The 20330-nt window shown below is 38.1% G+C and overlaps 1 protein-coding gene across 1 annotated transcript in view; it reads left to right on the top strand.

The window, feature by feature from the left end:
* The first annotated feature begins 12615 nt into the window (after positions 1-12615).
* LOC141113726 (uncharacterized) overlaps positions 12616-20330 on the top strand; it is a 183445-nt gene continuing 175730 nt past the window's right edge. The window contains exons 1-2 of the mRNA XM_073607010.1: positions 12616-12752; positions 15173-15371. Coding sequence (XP_073463111.1) covers positions 15237-15371 — 135 coding nt within the window. The 5' untranslated portion in view covers positions 12616-12752; positions 15173-15236. The remainder of the gene's footprint in view (positions 12753-15172; positions 15372-20330) is intronic.

Below are 20330 nucleotides of genomic sequence, written 5' to 3'. Positions count from 1 at the left end.
GGCCCCATAAAGGATGAGGAAGGGAATCTGGTTACAAAGGATGGTGAGATGGCAAAGGTATTGAATTTATTCTTCTCCTCAGTCTTCACAAGGGAATCAGGGGGCTTCAGTAACCAAAACTGCAGTGTTTATCCTCATGACACATCACAGGAAGCACCCTCATGGCTAACAGAGGACAGAATTAGGAATAGACTTGAAAAACGTAACATTAATAAGTCACTGGGACCAGATGGCTTGCACCCGAGAGTCCTTAGGGAACTCAGTCAAGTAATTGCCAGACCATTATTATAATTTTTACTGACAGCCTACTGACTGGAATGGTACCAGCTGATTGGAGAAAAGCCAATGTAGTACCAATATTTAAAAAAGGGCCAAAATACATCCCTGGGAATTATAGACCAGTTAGCCTAACACCAATATTATGCAAACTCTTGGAGGGGATGATAAGGGTCTATATATAAGATTTTAGTAATGAAAACGGTATCATTAGCAGTAATCAGCATGGATTCATAAAGAGTAAGGTCCATTGGCATGCACCGTAAGGTGAGTACATGGATTGAAAACTGTCTACAAGGGCAAGTTCACAGGGCAGTGATAAATGGGGAGTACTTGGAATGGTCAGGGGTGGAAAGTGGGGTCCCCCAGGGTTCTGTCCTGGGACCAATCCTATTTAATTTGTTCATAAATGACCTGGAGGATGGGGTAAACAGTTCAATCCCTGTATTTGCGGACGACACTAAGCTAAGCAGGGCAATCATTTCTCAGCAGGATGTGGAAACCTTGCAAGTAGATCTGAACAAATGAATGGGGTGGGCAACTACATGGCAAATGAGGTTTAATGTGGAAAAATGTAAAATAATGCTTTTGGGTGGCAAAAATATGAATGCAATCTATTCACTGGGGGGAGAACCTCTAGGGGAATCAAGGATGGAAAAGAACCTAGGGGTCCTAGAAGATGATAGGCTCAGAAATGAGCTGCTGCTAACAAAGCAAACAGAATATTGGCATGCACTAAAAAGGGATTAACTCAAGAGATAAAGCGATAATTCTGCCACTCTACAAGACTCTGGTCTGGCCTCACCTGGAGTATGCTGTCCAGTTCTGGGCACCAGTCCTCAGGAAGGATGTTCTGGAAATGGGGCGAGTACAGAAAAGGGCAACAAAACTAAAAAAGGGACTGGAGGACATTAGTTATGAGAAAAGGTTACGAGCACTGAATTTATTCTCTCTGGAGAAGAGACGCTTGAGAGGGGATATGCTTTCCATTTACAAATACCATACTGGTGACCCCACAATAGGGATAAAACTTTTCAGCGGAAGGAAGTTTAATAAGACACGTGGCAACTCACTAAAATTAGAAGAAAAGAGGTTTAACCTTAAACTGCGTTCTTTACTGTAAAAGCGGCAAGGATGTGGAATTCCCTTCCACAGGTGGTGGTTTCAGCGGGAAGCTTCGATAGTTTCAAAAACTATTAGATAAGCACCTGAACGACCACAACATGCAGGGTTATACAATGTAATACTAACATAAAATCACACACATAGGTTGGACTTGATGGACATGTGTCTTTTTTCCTTGTCAAAAGATTTTATTAGTGTGTACAATTAGAGGCTTAACAAACATATTAAAGCATATGTCATTTGTTACAAGGTGAAGTTCTTATTAAATATGCATGCAAGTCATATGTTACAATATGTGAGTTAGAGATAAGGTTATGAGAGATAATGGTATTTCATAACGAAACAGATTACATCAAATATATAGTAACAAATTATGGATAAACGATGGAAGAAACAAATTGAGATAAACTTGAGCTAAGCATCGAATTACAACACTTGTAACATTGACATGAGGAATAAGAATAAGAGAAAGAGTAAAAGAAGAAGGTAGAGGAGAAAGAAGATAGGGAGATGTTCACCAGGTTGGGTCAAGAAATCACTTGGAAGTGGATGAGGACCAAAATCCATCCATTTAACAATAATATTATCTACCATGGCATTAGAACCTGTATGTCATTAGACAATTGTAGACAGTATTTAATCCATGGATTCCAAATATTTTCAAATTTGGGAATTAGATTATTATCAATGGCATCCATTTTAGAGTAGATCATAAAGTTAATCATTCTATGTGTAGTCTCAGCTACTACTATAGACAAGGTTTTCCAGGCTTTCGCTAACGTTTGGTTTAGCTGCTGTAATGAGTTGGATAAAAAGCTTAAACTGTAGATGATGTATATTTTCCGGTTTTAAATTAAGTATTGCCGTGGCCGGGTTTGGAAATCTTGTTTTTTCGAATAAGTTGGTGGCAATTTCAAATATTTTTTTCCAGAAAATTTGGGCTATAGGGCAATCCCACCAGATATGCAATTGAGTGCCCAAGTCCGCACATCCACGAAAGCAATGCGCTGAACTTTAAGGGGTGTATTTAGCAATTCTAGAAGGTACAAGATACCAATGGGTCAAGACCTTGTAATTTGTTTCTACCGCTAAGATATTAGGAGAAGTTTTAGTTGAGTCTGAGTCAGTAAATGTTCGTCCCAAATCCTCCTCCCATTTTTGGGTGTATGTTGGTCTAGTTGAGTTAGGTTTAGTAATCAATTGGGAATAAATAGAGGAAATTTGACCCTTAGCTAGAGGATCTTTTAAGCAAAAGGCTTCGAAATTAGTGAATTGCTTGAGTGAAGTGTCTGTGTTTAAAATTGGTTTAAAAAACATTTTTATTTGAAGGTATCGGAAAATTTCTGATTGAGGAATTCCAAACCTCTCTCTTAAGTCTGGAAATGAGATGATATCAGAAGATGTGATGAATTTATGTAACCTTGATACATCTAAGGAATTCCATATTTTGAAAGACTTGGGGGAGACCATGCTGGGTAAAAAGCGGGATTTTTATTGAAAGAGAGGAGAGGGTTATGTGGGGATTGGAGGTTATGTGTGAATTTACATCTATCCCAAAGGTTAATAGAATGTTTAGTTCCATAAGGTCTATCCTTGGGGTGAAGCCATAACAGGTTTGAAACCGATAGAGGGTCACATTCGATTGCTTCTAACATTACCCACAAGGGAATTTCATATGTTGTATGATATTTTATTAAAAATGCGATTTGAGCTGCTTTGTAGTACGCTGCGAAGTTTGGAAGGCCCAGGCCGCCTTAAGATTTAGGGAGAAATAAAGTATGAGAAGGGATTTGTGGTTTAGATGAGTCCCATAAATTTTGAAACTCTGTTTTGAATTATTTGTAAGAAGTATGCAGGAACTGGAATCAAGAGAACTCTAAATAAATATAGTAATTTGGTAAGTATTGACATTTTAACAGTAGTAATCTTACCTAACCAGGTTATTGGAAGATGTGACCATTGATTCATTAAATTTGTCACATGTTTTAGGATTGATGGATAGTTGGTTGCAAAAAGGTCCAAAATGGATGCTGATAATTTTATACCGAGGTAGGGTATTGTTTTCTCTGCCCATGTAAATAGAGAGATATTTTGACAATATCCATTTCGTTTGCAGATAGGGATATATTCAAGACTTGGGACTTTTTAGGGTTTATAATTAATCCTGAGATATTCACGAATCTACTAGGGATAGGTAATAAATTGGCACCCGAAACCTGAAGGGATGATAAAAATAATAAAATATCGTCCACGAATAAGCAAAGTTTGTGTTGATATCCACCTAAGTCTATTCCGGTTATTTTGGAATCCGATCTGATGTATTGGGCCAGGGGCTCAATTAAGAGCGCAAATAGGAGGGGGGAGAGTGGACAACCTTGACGTGTGCCTCTTTCTATTAAAAAGGAATTCGATTTATAACCTGCATATTTTATTACTGCTTGAGCTTTGTTTTAAAGTTCAGCGACTCATTTAATGAAATGGGGACCAAAGCCCCATTTCTGGAGTGTATAATACAAATGGTGTAAGCACGGAAACATATGGTGTAAGCACGGATCAAGGAGCACCCCAAACTTTTGCATGAAACTTTTGCACCCCAAACTTTTGCATGAAGCACCCTTTATCACCATTGACGTCTGTGTGCCTCTCTATCTACATATGAGTTTCAACACACGAACCTATGAACTTTTCATTTATTGTATTCTGATTCAATAATTGTTTTTAGTTATCAATTTAGCGCTGCACTGATTTATCTATATAATACAAATAAGACCATGATACGGAATCAAAAGCTTTCCTAATGTCGAGGGAAAGGAAACAAGAGGGAATGTGTCTGGTTTTTGCGATGTGTGCCAAAAGAACTGCTCTTCTTATATTGTCTCCAGCTTGAAGGGTGGGTATAAATCCCACTTGATCTCGATTAATTAAATTTCCTATTGTTTTATTAAGTCGAAATGCCATTATTTTGGCTAATATTTTAATGTCAAGATTCAAGAGAGAAATGGGACGATAATTTAAGCAGGAAGTATTATCTGAATTAGGTTTTGGGATCATACATATGGTTGCCATAAGTGATTCTTGCCTGAAGGAATATCCTTCTAATATTAAATTATAAGCATTCACTAGAAGTGGGGATAATATTTCAGCAAATGTATGGTAGTATATAGCTGAAAAGCCATCTGGGCTTGGTCTTTTATTTAATTTTAATTCCTTAATTGCATTCATTACTTCTTCTATCGAAATAGACTCCTCAAGATTAAGTTTCTGGGTTTGGTTAAGTTTTAGCTGGGAGAAAAAAGCGTCTGCTATGGTAGAATTAAAGTCTTTAGTTGCAGAATATAAGGATGCTAGATGGGATCTGAATTTATGGACAATTTTGATGGGATTACTTGTATAGGTGAATGAGGAAAAGATGATCCGCACTCCGGTGATTGCTCTTAAAAAGTGTAACATTTATTGACAAGCCACAGTGACCAAACGCAAATGAGAACAGTTGAAGCGTTTCAGCCTATAAGGCCTTAGTCATAACCTTAGTCATTAGTGGTTATGACTAAGGCCTTATAGGCTGAAACGCGTCAACTGTTCTCATTTGCGTTTGGTCCCTGTGGCTTGTCAATAAATATTACACTTTTTAAGAGCAATCACCGGAGTGCGGATCATCTTTTCCTCATTTCCCTACTGAGCCAGCGACTGTGGATCGAGCACCCGGGATCTCTGCTTTCTATGTGATGTATGGGTAGTAGCACTGACTTTTTTGTTTATATACTTGTATAGGTATCTTTCGTTAATTTAAGTCTGATTGGAGTTGTTCTTTTGTCTAGGGATTTTAAAGCTCAAGCTAACAAAGTATTGGATTTATTATATTTCATGAAGGAGGTATGCCGAGAGCGACATAGAGATTTGTCAGTGTTTTCTGTAAGAAATAAATCATATTTGAGGCGAGCGTTTTCTAGATGAGTCTTAGAGGACAAAGAGGGTTTTTCTTGAAAGATTACAAATGCTGTATTATATTCCAATTCTAATTTACATGCTATTTTCTTACGATCTCTCTTAAATAATGATGATTGTCTTTGGAAAACTCCACGCATTACTGGTTTATGTGCTTCCCATAAAGTTAGCGGGGAAATTTCAGAGCACTTATTATGTATTAAATATTCTTTTCGTGCTTGTTCAATTTGAATACGATGAGATGGATTTTTCAGCAAGATGTTGGGAACATACCAGGTTGGGTCTTGTGATTTAGAAATAGGAGATGCTATGGAAGTATATACCGCGTTGTTATCTGACCATGGGATTAGAATAATATTTGATATAAGAATTTCTGGTAACATACCTATGGTTAGTAATATATGATGAATTCTTGAAAGTGTCCTGTGCGGATGTGAATAATAAGTATCTTCTTTTAGCAGGATTATTTTCTCTCCAAGAATCAACCAGGTTATATTTTGAAAGGAGGTGTGAGGAAAGATTGTGTAGTAGTATTTCTTGTAGGAGTATATGGTATTTTATCTAAAAATGGCAGGAGGACCTAATTCGAGTCACCGCATATACTCATTGTACCCATTTTGTGTGTGAATATAACTTGTAGGAGATGTGATAAAAAAAAGGCATTGATTGTTTGTTAGGAGCATAGTATGATACCACAGTAATTCCTGTATCCATAATATAACCACTTAGGATGATGTACCTTTCTTCAGGGTCTCTTGTTTCAGATTTGGGGGTGAAAGGGATCGATCCATGGAAGGCAATTAGGGTACCTCGTTGTTTAGTGGTAGCTGAAGCTGTAAATATTTGTGGATAGGCTGAGCTCATATATTTAGGTGTGGAATTTATTGTAAAGTGGGTTTCTTGTGTGCTTTCTGTGACTGAAAGAATCGGAAATCTTTGTAGCCTTTCTGTGGAATGTTAATGCCCTGAACATTCAGGGATAGAATGTTTAATGGTGCCATGGTAAATGAGAAGAGAGATGGTACTCACCCACACCCACACAACTCAGGTGTACTGAAGCATACGAGGTGACCATGGTAAAGAAGATGCAAGAATATAATAGAAAGAAATAAAAGCCTGTAAAATAATAGATAATATGTATTAGTACATGAATTAATTTGCAGTATAGTCTGAAAACAGGGGATAAAGGACCCTCGTCAGACGTCCACATATTATTAATGGGCGACTGAGGAAGGCAAAGTGGGGTACACATCACTACGGTGTACAAAGGAAAAGCCCTATGAAAGAACATCAAAATGATGTATTGTAAACAAGAAACCCTGGAGGGCCAACAAAAGATATTAGATTAACTAAATAAATTTTAGATAATAGAGTAGTTAAATAAAAAAAAAATAAAAAAATCATAAAAACTCTCTGGAAATTTCATTCGTATAAAGGAATTAAAGTTAGAATGTGGGGAGGGGGAGTCTCATAAACTAAGCGAAATCTATTCATGAAATTGGTAATTATCTAACTATAGTAATTCTTTATAAATTAATTGGTTGAAAAACATGGAAAGAAAGAATAATCAATATGGTACCCCCTCAGGCAAAGAGCCTGGATCTGTGGAGAATAAAATTAAAAATTGTGCTATATTTACAAAGATATAGTTAGAGGAATAAGGAACCACCTTAAATATAAATAAAAGTATATTATTGAAAAATTCCATATATAGATTAAAAATAAATAAATAAATTGTTGGATACTGAAAAAGCTTATTTAAAATTGATCAACCAAAAAAAAAAAAAACACAAAAAGATGCGAAGAATTCCTGAGACATGTTTTAACAGGTTTAACATATCGACCGCCTTTCGGCGTCTGACTTAAGACTGTGTGGGTGAAGTGAAGACAGATCCATCTATAATCAGAACTCTGTTTCAGTCCATTATGTCTTCTTGATCCAATGGTGGGGATGATAATCAACAAGCCCATAAGAGAAGTTGCCTATCAGATTTTTCTGCATGTTGGGAGGAATGTCGGAAGGCCGATGAGGTTGATCTTCGGTTTGAAGAGCTTGGTGTTGATGGAGATTCCACTAGATGCAGGTCTTGTAATGCATGCTACAATTCTTCAGGGGACCTACAGACAAATTTTGTGCCTTGGTATACAAACTGGATGGAAAATGGAAAACCCCATTGGTATATAATTTGATGTTTTTGTAGTATTGATAATTGAGGTTTCATGGAACGTCGCTTATTTATGGTCAGTTGAGATAAATCAGTAAATAACTGATACTCATATCCTTGAAAAGAAAGAGAATTTTTCTCCCTAGCAGCAGATAGCAATTGCTCTTTTGTGCGATAAAAATGGAGTTTTGCAATAATATCGCGTGGAGGACCATCTATTTTCTTTGGTTTAAGAGCCCTATGGACTCTGTCCATTTCAAGGCGATCTGTTGGCAATGCTGGTAGGAATTCCTGAAAAAGGGCTGTAATGGCTGAATGTAAATCCAATACGGTTTCTGGGATTCCTCTAATTCGGATATTTGACCTTTTGGCTCTGTTTTCAAAATCTTCTAGTTTAGACTGCAAAGTTAGATTTTCTTCTTTAAGATATTCCAATTCTGTGGAGTTATCTTGTGTGACGAGTTCAATCTCATCAACTTTAATTTCTAGTGCTGCCGTGCGGGTACCCAATTGTCTAATTTCTTTAGTAAGATTGAATGTGATTTGCTCTGATGTTTGTCTCAGAGCTTTTTGCAAATTTTTTTCAAATTATTTTAAAAGAGTAGGTGTAACAAAGGCTGCTTGTGGAGGGTCTTGTGAAGATGAAAATTCTAAATCAAACTCATCTTGAGAGTCTGGGTTTACAACAATTTGTTTCAAAGGCTGTTTCAGTTTCTGTTTCTGTGTGCGGGCTGAGGCGCTCTGTGAGGCAGACGGTGGCACCATTTTAGGGGAAACCCGCTCCCGAGAGCTTTTAATGGAGGCGGTTTTAACCACTAAGCCACCGCCCACCATCATATGACGGCAGGACGAGGCTTCTCTTATTCTGGGTGGACGTCATATGATGTGATCGCCCTCCCGAGCCACTAGGGGGCGCGCGCACACACCCGCTGCGTCGCTCGGGACCCGATGCGCGTGCCCGGCGGCCTCGATGTCCGCCGGGCACCCGCGATTGCAGGGTAACAGAGCAGGACCGTGGATCTGTGCATGTAAACACAGATCCACGTCCTGTCAGAGAGGAGAGGAGACCAATGGCGTGTCCCTTGTACATAGGGACACCGATCGGTCACCTCCCCCAGTCAGTCCCCTCCCCCCCGTTAGAATCACCTCCCTAGGTCCCTAGGTCATACATTAACCCCTCGATCACCCCCTAGTGGTTAACCCCTTCCCTGCCAGTCACATTTACACAGTAATCAATGCAATTTTATAGCACGGATCGCTGTATAAATGTGAATGGTCCCAAAAATGTGTCAAAAGTGTCCGATATGTCCGCCGCAATATCGCAGTCGCAATAAAAAGCGCAGATCGCCGCCATTACTAGTAAAAAATAAATAAATAAAAATGCTATAAATCTATCCCCTATTTTGTAGACGCTATAACTTTTGCGCAAACCAATAAATATACGCTTATCGCGATTTTTTTTTACCAAAAATAAGTAGAAGAATACGTATCGGCCTAAACTGAGGAAAAAAATTGTTAAAAAAAAAAATTGTCCCTCTTCTTTTGTTTATAGCGCAATAAATAAAAACCGCAGAGGTGATCCAATACCACCAAAAGAAAGCTCTATTTGTGGGGGAAAAATGATAAAAATTTCATTAGGGTGCAGTGTAGCATGACCGCGCAATTGTCATTCAAAATGCGACAGCGCTGAAAACTGAAAAATGGCTTGGGCAGGAAGGGGGTGAAAGTGCCCTGTATTGAGGTGGTTAAACTTGGTTTTATTACCTCCAATTACCATGATTTATATCGCCCACGGAACTCTGGGGTCTCAAGAGGATGAGGATGAAGGCAGCGGGATTAGAGCCAACGGTTTCCGCTGTATTACTGCTTTTCCTCTGTATGGTTACGTACATTACCGTCCTGTCAGGCTCCACACATGCGCCCCCCAGGACATGTGTCTTTTTTCAACCTCACTTACTATGTAACTATGTAACTATGTAAATGGAATTGATAGAAAAAGCTAATTAACTTTTACCATCATTACATTCTCAAGTGTTGCTCAGAAACTTCTAAAAACTAAAATACACCAACAAATTTATGTCACGGTTGTATAAAATGAGTATGAAGGTCAGTGGTATTTCCAGTCATCCATCTTCCTAACAGAAGCCACCTGTACAGTAATTGCAGGCTTTACACTAATAGGTGTCCAGATAATCACCAATAGAGTACATTATCTACTATGTTATTCTCTGCTGTTTTGAAACTCAAAATGACAACAAGTTTGTTTCCAAGAGGAGCTGGGCCTTACGACTTAAGACTGATTTACTGTCAAATCAATTATAGGACCTGCCCTTCAGAAGGCCATAAATTACTTGAAGCAGCTACTAATTTATGGGCACATGGTCATGTTTGAGTGAACAGTGGGTCATTTATGCTAGTGTAGGAGTGATAAATAACACTTCCACTGACAGAGATTTTCGACCATTTTGGAAAACGTCTGCCAGCTTAGCCTGACCCTTTCCTTTCCACAAAATTAGGACAAAACAAAAACATGTTAGTTGCACGTGTACATATTCTACCTGGTAGGCATGTTGCATGAGAAACAGTAAGGGTGATGACACCACAGGGGATGGGAAGATTACCTATTTTCTGTCGTTCCAGAGGACAATGTTTTTCCTATACAGGTCTCAATGTTTATAGCATGATGAGGTGAAAAGAATGGATTGCAAGGCAAACACCGAGCAAGGTAGATGGAAGCCTCAGGGCGTTTTTGAACAAACTCTCACTTGAGGTTTCTAATTTAACTGCCATAGCCTTGGTGATGCAATGGTGGGGGACTGTAGAGGAGGAGAGAACCTCTGACACTTCCAAAAGGTGGCTCAGAACTGAGAAAATTATTCTTGATAAATGAACCGATTGATACAAAACAGAGGGCTATAGTTCACTCTAACTGCCTACTTTTACTATATGTATTCAGCCTACGATGTGTACTGTGGTGACAGGATCTCTTTAAAAGTTTTGTGTCAGTATGGAGTAAATTAACACTATTGGAGAAAACCTACAAAGTCAGCTCTGGCCATTGGCCTGCACTGTGCAACAGGAGTGAAAAAAAATCTGTTTTCAAGTTAAAGCAACAAACACATACAGTATATAACACATCAGGTGCTAAACATCCAATTTTTGTATTTCTTTTAATTTTTGCTGTTTTTCAGCAGTGGTAGGCTCCAGTCAACCGTGTAAATACAGTGTAGGCAGGGCCATATAAGGGCCAAATAATGCCATAAGCATTGCCCAACTGAGATCTGACTGCCATGGCCTCCAGGCATGTTAAAGCCCCATAGATGTCTATAGTGCTTGTCTATCTCATACCCCAGCTAATCCTAGGCAAATTCTGCAGGTAAAAAAAATAGTTTGTTTAGTAACACCCGGGAATAAAAGTTCCAAAGTCTAGGAAAAATACAGAAAATTCCTCAAACTAAAATTCTTTGCAGCTAAATAATAGCAACTGAATAAAAAAATGTAGCCTCTAGCAACTATTCCTAATACACCATGCTTAATTATCCTCACCTGATTGGCTGATATCAGCCACTGTTTTTCATAGAAACCCATCTAAGCGCTCGTTCACCCCACACTTGACTGGAAGTGCATGTAGAGTATAATTTGCCATGCCACACATGTTAAAGTAGAGTTTTGAACGTCTGTATTAAAAAATCAGCTCATCAGCACATGCAAATTGCCTTAACCACTTTCCGCCTGTAGGCCATCATATGACGCCCTGGATTTGAGTGGAGATATCTGAATCATGCCTGCAGCTACAGGCATCATCCAGACATCATCTTTTTCAGTCGGTGATTCTGTGCACCGTAAGAACAATCATAGCGCCAGTTCAACCACTTGATTGTTCTTACAGGTGGCGGGAGGCTACGACCCCCCTTCCCGCTGCCCTCCGGTGCTTCTCCCGTCTCGCCCCTGCGACCGGCGAGCTGGAGAATGAATCAGTCGCTTTTCGGTCACCAGATGGTCCCCAGTCATCTCTATGACCCTTGGAGGCCCGGGCGCAACGTTATGACGTCACGTCCGGGCCTGCGGAAGTAAACAATCCTGGAGATGTGGCTGGAAAGGCAGAGAGAGTTTATTTTGTTTCCTATTACAAGGGATGTTTGCATTCCTTGTAATAGGAATAAAAGTGATCAAAATATGTTTTTAAAGAGAAAGTGTAAAAATAAAAAAATAAAAAAAAGAATAAAAAAAATAAAATAAAGAATAAAAAAAAAAAAAATGAAAGCGCTCCTGTCCCCGTATGTTTGTGCATAGAGGCAAACGCATACATAAGTCGCACCCACATATGTAACTGGCGTTCAAATCACACATGTAATGTATCACTGCGTGCGTTAGAGCAAAAGCAACAATTCTAGCCCAAAACCTCCTCTGTAACTCTAAACAGGTAACCTGTAAAAAATTTGAAAGCGTTGTCTAGGGATATTTTTAAGTACCAAAGTTTGGCACCATTCCACCAGTGTGTGCAATTTTAAAGCGTGACATGTTGGGTAACTAATTACTCGACGTAACATCATCTTTCACATTATACAAAAAATTGGGCTAACCTTACTGTATTTTTTTTTAATTCATGAAACTGTTTTTTTTTTTTTCAAAAATTGCTGCGCAAATACCGCGTGACATAAAAAGGTCCAATGACTGCCATTTTATTCCCTAGGGTCTCTGCTAAATAAAAATATATATTATTTAGGGGTTCTGAGTAATTTTCTAGAAAAAATATAATGATTTTTAAATGTAGGAGTGAAGTGCCAGAATTGAACCAGATGGGAAGTGGTAAAAAAAAATAAATATAAATTATATATATATATATATTTAATCTAATTGCACTTCTTTGGACAGTCCTGTGTTGCACTGGTGTGACCAAGGTTCATAAGAAGGATGACCAGATTTTGCAAGACCTTTCACCCACATGGAGCGTAATGTAGAATTAGAGCCTCAAAGAGTTTTTTTTGCTGAGCCTATCCTTCTTCCCCAAGTCTTTTCCCTCCAGTGTATTACTTGTGTTTCCATAGGAATGAATAAGCTGGGACTGATCAGCCTACTGCTCTTTTCACTTCACCCAGCAAGTTCCTGTTTCTTGGTGTAAGCAACAAGCAGTGCCTTTCACCAGCAGAGCATAATGGGACTGTAATCATTGCTGTCTTGTGTATCGGCTCATCTATCACTGACAAGTCTTAGCTGCTACCGCTATTCACAAGCATAAAGGTAAAATATGTTCATAGATTGACAGGAACTAGTTTAGCAACTTCTGTTATGTAATTGCAATACCAATAATAATGCTTCAAAAACCAAATGTGATTGTAATGTTGTGGTTTTGCAACAACTAACTCATGAGCCTTCATTCTTATGTAAATCCTATGAGCTGTCTGGTAGAGGTATGCCCCTGTGTCAGATAAACACCCAGCTTTTGTATTTCTAATCAATTGACAGAGGTACATGTACAATGTAACAGCGTCATTTACAACCCTGTTAAGGCAATTACGTTATATGGGATCTGAAAATGTTTGCATCATTTATGTCCTTGTAAAAATTACAGGTAAAAATGTAGTCTGAATTAACAATTTTCACTAATATAGCTGTATCAGGAACAAATGTGGACTTTGGTTAAATCCAGGGTATGAAAAACGTGTACTAATCTATAGTGCCTAATCAGAATCTGCCTTTCATAAGCCTGGCTATGCTAAAATAATGGGCTGTTATATTTTTCCCTATATGTAAAAAGAGTGTAGCGCTAAAAATTAAATGTGCATTAGTGCGAATACAAACGAATATCAAAATATACTAATATGCAAACAATCAATTGTATATAAACAATAATAACTGTGAATAACGTTTGGAGACACATATGCAAAATGACATCACGTGTGAATAAAGTGCAATTGTGAAAACAAAAAGTTTATATAAAACTGGATTCCATCAAAGAAAGTCCCATGGAAGAAAAGAGTGTTTGGAAATGACGAACATACACCTGACAGCGTGACACCCATCACCATAATCAGAAATGGAGGCTTACCGGAGAGCCAGCAACCCCTCTTACTCAGAGAGGTCACAGTGAGTAAGAGGGGGTCGCTGGCCTTCCGGTAAGCCTCCATTTTTCAGGTGTATAATCGTCATTTCCAAACACTCTTTTCTTCCATGAGACTTTCTTTGATGGAATCCAGCTTTATATGAACTTTTTGTTTGCACAATTGCACTTTATTCACATGTGATGTAATTCTGCATATGTGTCTTCAAACTTTATTCATGGTTATTATTGTTTATATACAATTGATTGTTTGCATATTAGTATATTTTGATATTTGTTTGTATTCGCACAAATGCACTTTTAATTTTTAGAGCTGCACTCTTTTTACATATTATTTGTGCCTGCTGTCTGGGTTATAGTGCACAGCTGCTTATTAAATTTTAGTTCCTAGCGCAGATATACCCTTTATATTTTTTCTTATACATAATTACATTATACATAATAATAAATTCAAATGTCTGCTTGAGATTTTTTTTTGCTTATTTTACTCTACATTTTATTGGTAGGTGGTTGAAATTTGCCATATTTAAAGTGTATAGTGTAGCACATATCTTGAGTAACTAATGCAATTAACTTTTGACAGGCCTTTAATATTCTACATACTTACTCTTACGTAGCCCATATTGTATTTTGTGTCCTGAAGACACATGGGGGCTACCATTTCTGAGTTGCATTCGGAAATGTCTTTTTGTCTGGCTGTCACAGTGACCTCAATACTTTCTAAATTCTAAACACAAAATGTCAACTAACAAATCTTTACATGCCAATATGTTCTGCTTCATTGACTTGAATTAATTTTTTTAAAAACATGACAACCAGCCTTGTCTGACAATAGTCCTAGATCTGTAGACTGCCTCACAGAGGGAGGGTAGCTTATCCAATACAATCACTCTACCTTATGCCTAAAATAAAAAATCAAATGTGGGGTTAACCATTCATTTTATGCATAATAAGTCTTAGCAGTCCACAAAATATGGGACATGGCAGGGGTGTGTACTTTGTCTATATTCCTTGTGCTAATATATGTGATGCATAACCTTGTGCTTTGAGAAGCAGCAGTAAATTATGACCATTGTCTACCACTGCAAAGTAGGAAATCAGAAAATACAGATTTTTCTTGTGTATATGTATGATTACAAATTATACACAGAAACAAAATTTTTAAAACACTAACAAATTATTTATGTTAAGCTGTCTTTTAGGTGAGATATATATGTGTGTATATATATATATATATATATATATATATGTAAAATGAACACAAGGTGGCAGCATATTTATCCAGTATTGCCACTAACAACATTTTGTCCTTGTTCATTCTATCATTAATCAATACCACTCAAAGCACAAAAAAATGTAAGCAGAATTAAATACATAAAGGTAATCCTAAGAATACCACTCATAACACATAATACAAAGAAACAATAATGATTATATATGTAAAACTAATTCATGGGAATTTTTTATCCCTTTTTGCATGTCTGGCTTTACAGACAATTTGGATTGACCAATCTTTACAGCTGCTGTAAAAAAAATGTTAAAAAATAAAATAGATTACTAAGTTATTTTTTCTTTCCCTATTGAACTTTCTGTTGCACAGCTGTCTGTTACAGTGTGTCCACAGCTTACGATCAATATATATATCAAGAAATCAGAGAGGAGCAATGGATCAAAAGAAAAGAAGTCAAACTGCTAATTCACCAAACAAAAAGAACAATGAAGTCAAACTAAAACATTTTAGAGAGAATACGTTTATTGGAGTGCGGAGATGCTCCACTTCATCTGGTAGACTGATGCACGTATGTACTGTTAATATGCTGCCTTTGATATTTTTAGCCATATTTTCATGTGAAACATTCCTACAGTATAACAAAAGGGGTAGAAGGATCAAAGAACAAGATTAGCACTATATTTAGGACATTCTGGGGTGAGGTTGTATAATCAAGGAGAACGAATAGAACAAATAGAGAGTATAAATATGTAATCTTCTAGTTGCAGAAGTCTCACATTCATTTCTGCACAAGGCCTTGGATGAAAGTGTGATTTTTGAAACCTCGGTTCCAGTTTCTCTTCTTGTCCTGAAATACCAGCATTCATATAATGTGAAGTCCTGCAAAGCCTGTAGTGTGATGCTAGAAATAGTCCTTAGATAAAGACCAGGGCATAAGGGTTAAAGGAGAGTTCAGCCAGAAATCTGCAAACAAAAGACAGCACGATGGTAACCTTTAAAATACTGCACTAGAAAACACTAGGTATGGCACTGATAGCTATGGAGCAATTTAAAGCCATATATTCTTTGATTCTGTCCAAAACGAATTAAAAGAATTATACAAGATTGACATAAACGACAACAATATTTGACTGTAGCTGGTGCTTTTAAATACCCAGAGATCAACAAATGATGATAAATATGATATGAGAATCGCAAACATGAACCTATGAAAAGGTACTAATTGTCTGAATTCACCTACATGCTTGTATTACTTCTGTACTCTAGATGCTTTCCATGCTTTTTGTTCCTGCTTTGTTGTACTTAACCACTTGTCTACCAGCGTGTTTATAAATGCCAGCTGGTAGAACAAGATTTCAAACACTGTGTTTAAAGATATTCAGTTAATAATGTACTGTCAAGTGGAAGTTATATGTGTGGCTGTAAAGACACCTGGTCACTTCTACTGCCCCCTGAAGGTACTGCTCTCTTGCTCATCTGTTCCTTCCATGGTCCCACCTGCTGACCCAAGACCAGCATGGTGGGTGTCGGCAGGCTGAACAGACAAAAACCATCTATTCACTGAACTCCCCTCCAGTGCATGAACATGTGTGACATGTATTAGGGCGCTTTCGGGTTCGGTTGTCACTTCCTCCAGCTGCTGTGGCCCGATAATAAGATGATGGAGCATGACCAGTGCTCTTTTAGCTTCCGTGGAGGGCAGGAAATATATAATAATAGAACCCTAATAGACCTCTGATGTCTAAGCAAAGAGAACCTGTCATTACTCAATGCTATCCCATAGGGGGCTATTGGCCCCTGTGTACAGTAACACCAATAGGGAGCCAATAGCTGTCTAAATAAATAAATACATGCAAAAATAAAAAGAATTAACATATAAAAAACCACAGAAAAAAGTAACATAGGAACATAAACGCATGCTGCGGGTACCCCAACGTACAGGAACAACAATTGTACTATATATCGCTGTGAATGTTGGAGTGAGAGCAATAATTCTAGGGCCATCACTCATGATAAACTGGCAACCTGTAAAAGCTTTTAAAGCGTCACCCATGGACAATTTTGGGGTACTATGGTTTCATTGGCATACGCAATTTTAAGTCTTGTTGTGTTTGGCATCTATGTACTGATGGCAACCTCATATTTTATGTTTTACAAATAAATTACATAGTATATTGTGTTTGGGTGCACTAATATTAACGTTAGCGTATTTTTTGCTGAAAACATGTGTTTGATAAACATGTGCACTAATACCATACAAATTGCAATTACCACCATTTTATTTTCCAGGGTCAGAAAATATATAATGTTTGGGAGTTGAACTAATTTTCAGGCCTAAAATGTTAATTAGATTAGACATGTGTACAAAACCTGAAAAATTGGCTCTGGTAGAAAAGTGGTTAAAGCTGAACTCCAGGAATTCAGCCACTTTCTAAAATATGCCAAATTACAATGGGTTAAATGCAACGAGGTGTATGCCACCACATTGATTTATCTCTTTAATTTACAAGAGCGCAAGGGCAGGCAGAGCTGAGAAAGCAGCAGCTCTCCTGTCAGAGCCCTGGGAGTATAGTAATATATGTACTTCTAGCATCCAGTAAAAGTGTCAATAGTAAATAAAAGAGATAAGTCCATGAGGTAGCATGCACCTCACTGGACCTTACCCATAGTAAGCCAGCGCATTTTAGAAAGTGTCTTCCCAGAGTTCAGCTTTAAACAATGTGTGCCCATTTGTTTGTGATGTGACTCCTAAAGCTGGTCATATACCCAAAGAATTTAGGTCAGAAATTGGCATTTTTGGAAAGTTTTTTGATTTTCTAATAGATATTTGGGTCCAATCGATGGTCATTTTAGGTTGTAGTGATGAAAAAATTTAAAAAAAGGAGAAAAAAAATCTAAAAAAGTCTTTTCGAATGACAGCAAGTCTCTGATGACAAATGAAATTATTTGTACAAACATTTGTACACAATTCTACAAGTGTATGGCTGTTTCTAGACTTGATGTTACCATGACTAAACATTTGTCCCACACTATTTACTTGGCTTCGACCTTTGGTTTGTCTTTAACTATGTCCTTCATTTTTGGTATGAAACCTGCCTGTTTAATACCAACCTCAGCCTGTCTGATTACCTTTCCCATCCCTAGAACATCCTTACTGATAAATATCCACCTTGGGTAAAACCATATAATCTCTCATCTCAAACTTGAAGTGAGGGAGAAGAACCATACCCTATGTGTATACCCAAAAGCTGGCTGGTGTACATGAAAGATGCTATAGCAGAACAGGCCAGGTTATACCAGAAGCCTGATCTGCACACTAATTGGACAGTTAATTATACTGCATTGCAAAAAGTTAATGATGATAGCAGGTCCTAGATTCCAACTTTAATAACCATTGGAATTCCTGCAGTCTGACTTCATTGTCAAACTCTGCAGTGTAGTTCCCCATTTACATAGTTACATAGTAGGTAAGGTTGAATAAAGACAATAGTCCATCCAGTTTAACCGCCTGCCATAATCTGTCCACTAGGATGGATTGTGGCGGCTTTGCTGCAGGTGGTTTTCTGTGATTTCTGATCATTTTGATCCATCTGTATCTCTCTTTACAGTCGTTCAAATTCTTGGGTGTTACCAACAGAGATGTATCCCTGATATCTGGGCTGTCTGCAACTAATTAACCCTTACTATTATACCTACTTCATATCCTTTGTTGTGACACCATGATTATCCCAGTTGTGTTGAAAGCATCCCAGATGTAACTGCCTATGAGAATATATAGTGATTACTAGATCTTTTTGAACAAACAATTGTTCAGGCAGTCTTGTTATGTCTATCACTGCCTTTATTACCATCCCTTCTAACACCTTTGTTAAATTTTAGAACCTACTCTTTATATTTTTCACCTGGCTCCTGCGCTCACCCGGGAGACAGCCAAGTTCTTGGCTTTATGCTGTCCCTTGTCGCTGATTGGGACCCAGTGATAAATATTCCTCTTGGATCATAACTTCTGAAGAAGCGGTTTACTGTAAAACATGTAGAATGCTAGATTGGATTCTTTTGAATTCAGTTTTTTCTGACTGCAATGATATCTGCATAAATATCCAATCTTCTTGAGAGGAATTAATGTTTCATGACTATTGTCTGTGTGTTTTTATTTTCACTCTTACCACCTTTTTTGTTTATGGGTGCAATTTTAACTTCTTCCCACCCTCACTATAGCCGAAAGACGGCTACAGCACGGGCCTTAATTGCCGGGAGGGCGTCCGTAGATATCCTCCCGAGCATGAGCTGTCAGCGCGTCCCTGCCGGCTCGCTCTGTGATCAGCAAGTCTATGAGATCCTGGCCCCTTACCATTTGATCAGCTGTCAGCCAATGACAGCAGATCACATGATGTAAACAGAAGATCGGTATTTTTTTTCCCCCTTATACCTTCAGCGTGAGGGAAAAAAAAACCCGATCACCGACTTCTGTCAGAGGGACATCAGTGCCTCACACAGAGAGCCATGACTGACTCATCTGTGCCCACCAGTGCCACTTGCTAGTGCCTAGCAATGTCACCTATCAGTACCCACCAGTGCCCACAAGTGCCATCTACCAGTGCCCACAGAGCTGCCTACATTTGCCCACCAGTGCCACCCACCAGTGCTGCCAATTAATGCCCATCAGTGCCCCATCATCAGTGCCACGATCAGTGCTGCCTATCAGTGTCACCTTCCAGTGCCACCTTTCAGTGCTAACCATCAGTGCCACCCATCAGTGCCACCTATCAGTGCCCATCAGTGCCGCCTTATCAGTGCCACCTATCAGTGCTAATCAGTGCAGCCTATCAGTGCCCATCAGTGCCACCTGATCGGTGCACATCAATGAAGGAGAAAAATTACTAGTTTTAAAAATTTTATGACAAACTATGAAATAGTTATTTTTGGTATTTTTTTCATTTTTTTAGCAAAAAATAAAAAAACAGCAGTGATTAAATACCATCAAAAAAAGCTCTATTTGTGGGAAACAAATTATACAAATGTCATCTGGGTAAAGCATTGCATGACCGCGCAATTGTCATTCAAAGTGTGACAGCGCTGGAAGCTGAAAATTGGTCTGGGCAGGAAGGGGGTTTAAGTGCCCATTAAGCAAGTGGTTAATGTTAATGGATTGAATAAATTGATATCTTTTTTTAAACTATTGTGTATTGTGAGTTCATATCGTACCATAAAAGTCCTTATATGCCTCATTTAAATTTGCCATATTCTGTTTAAATTTTTAGGACGTAGGTACTGTTATTTCGAAAATTTTTTGTGTAGCATGTTACATATAATTATCACACGGTGTTTCACCACTTGACAGCCAGTGCTCACCTTTATCTTAGACCCACATAGGAGTCAATAATGCATAGAAAGAGATCAATCTCATACACCAGATAATGGTCCTCAGTTCTTCTTAGAGTGATTTGATTCCCCTGCTGGGATAGCTCCACTGTATATATTTAGTTAATGTTTGAATCAATTTATTTGAATTATTATCTGGGCAGCG

Source organism: Aquarana catesbeiana, linkage group LG01 (assembly GCF_042186555.1).
Source record: "Aquarana catesbeiana isolate 2022-GZ linkage group LG01, ASM4218655v1, whole genome shotgun sequence".
Classification (NCBI taxonomy): domain Eukaryota; kingdom Metazoa; phylum Chordata; class Amphibia; order Anura; family Ranidae; genus Aquarana; species Aquarana catesbeiana.
The sequence above is the reverse complement of the archived record's forward strand: the minus strand, read 5'-3'. Positions and strand labels throughout refer to the sequence as shown.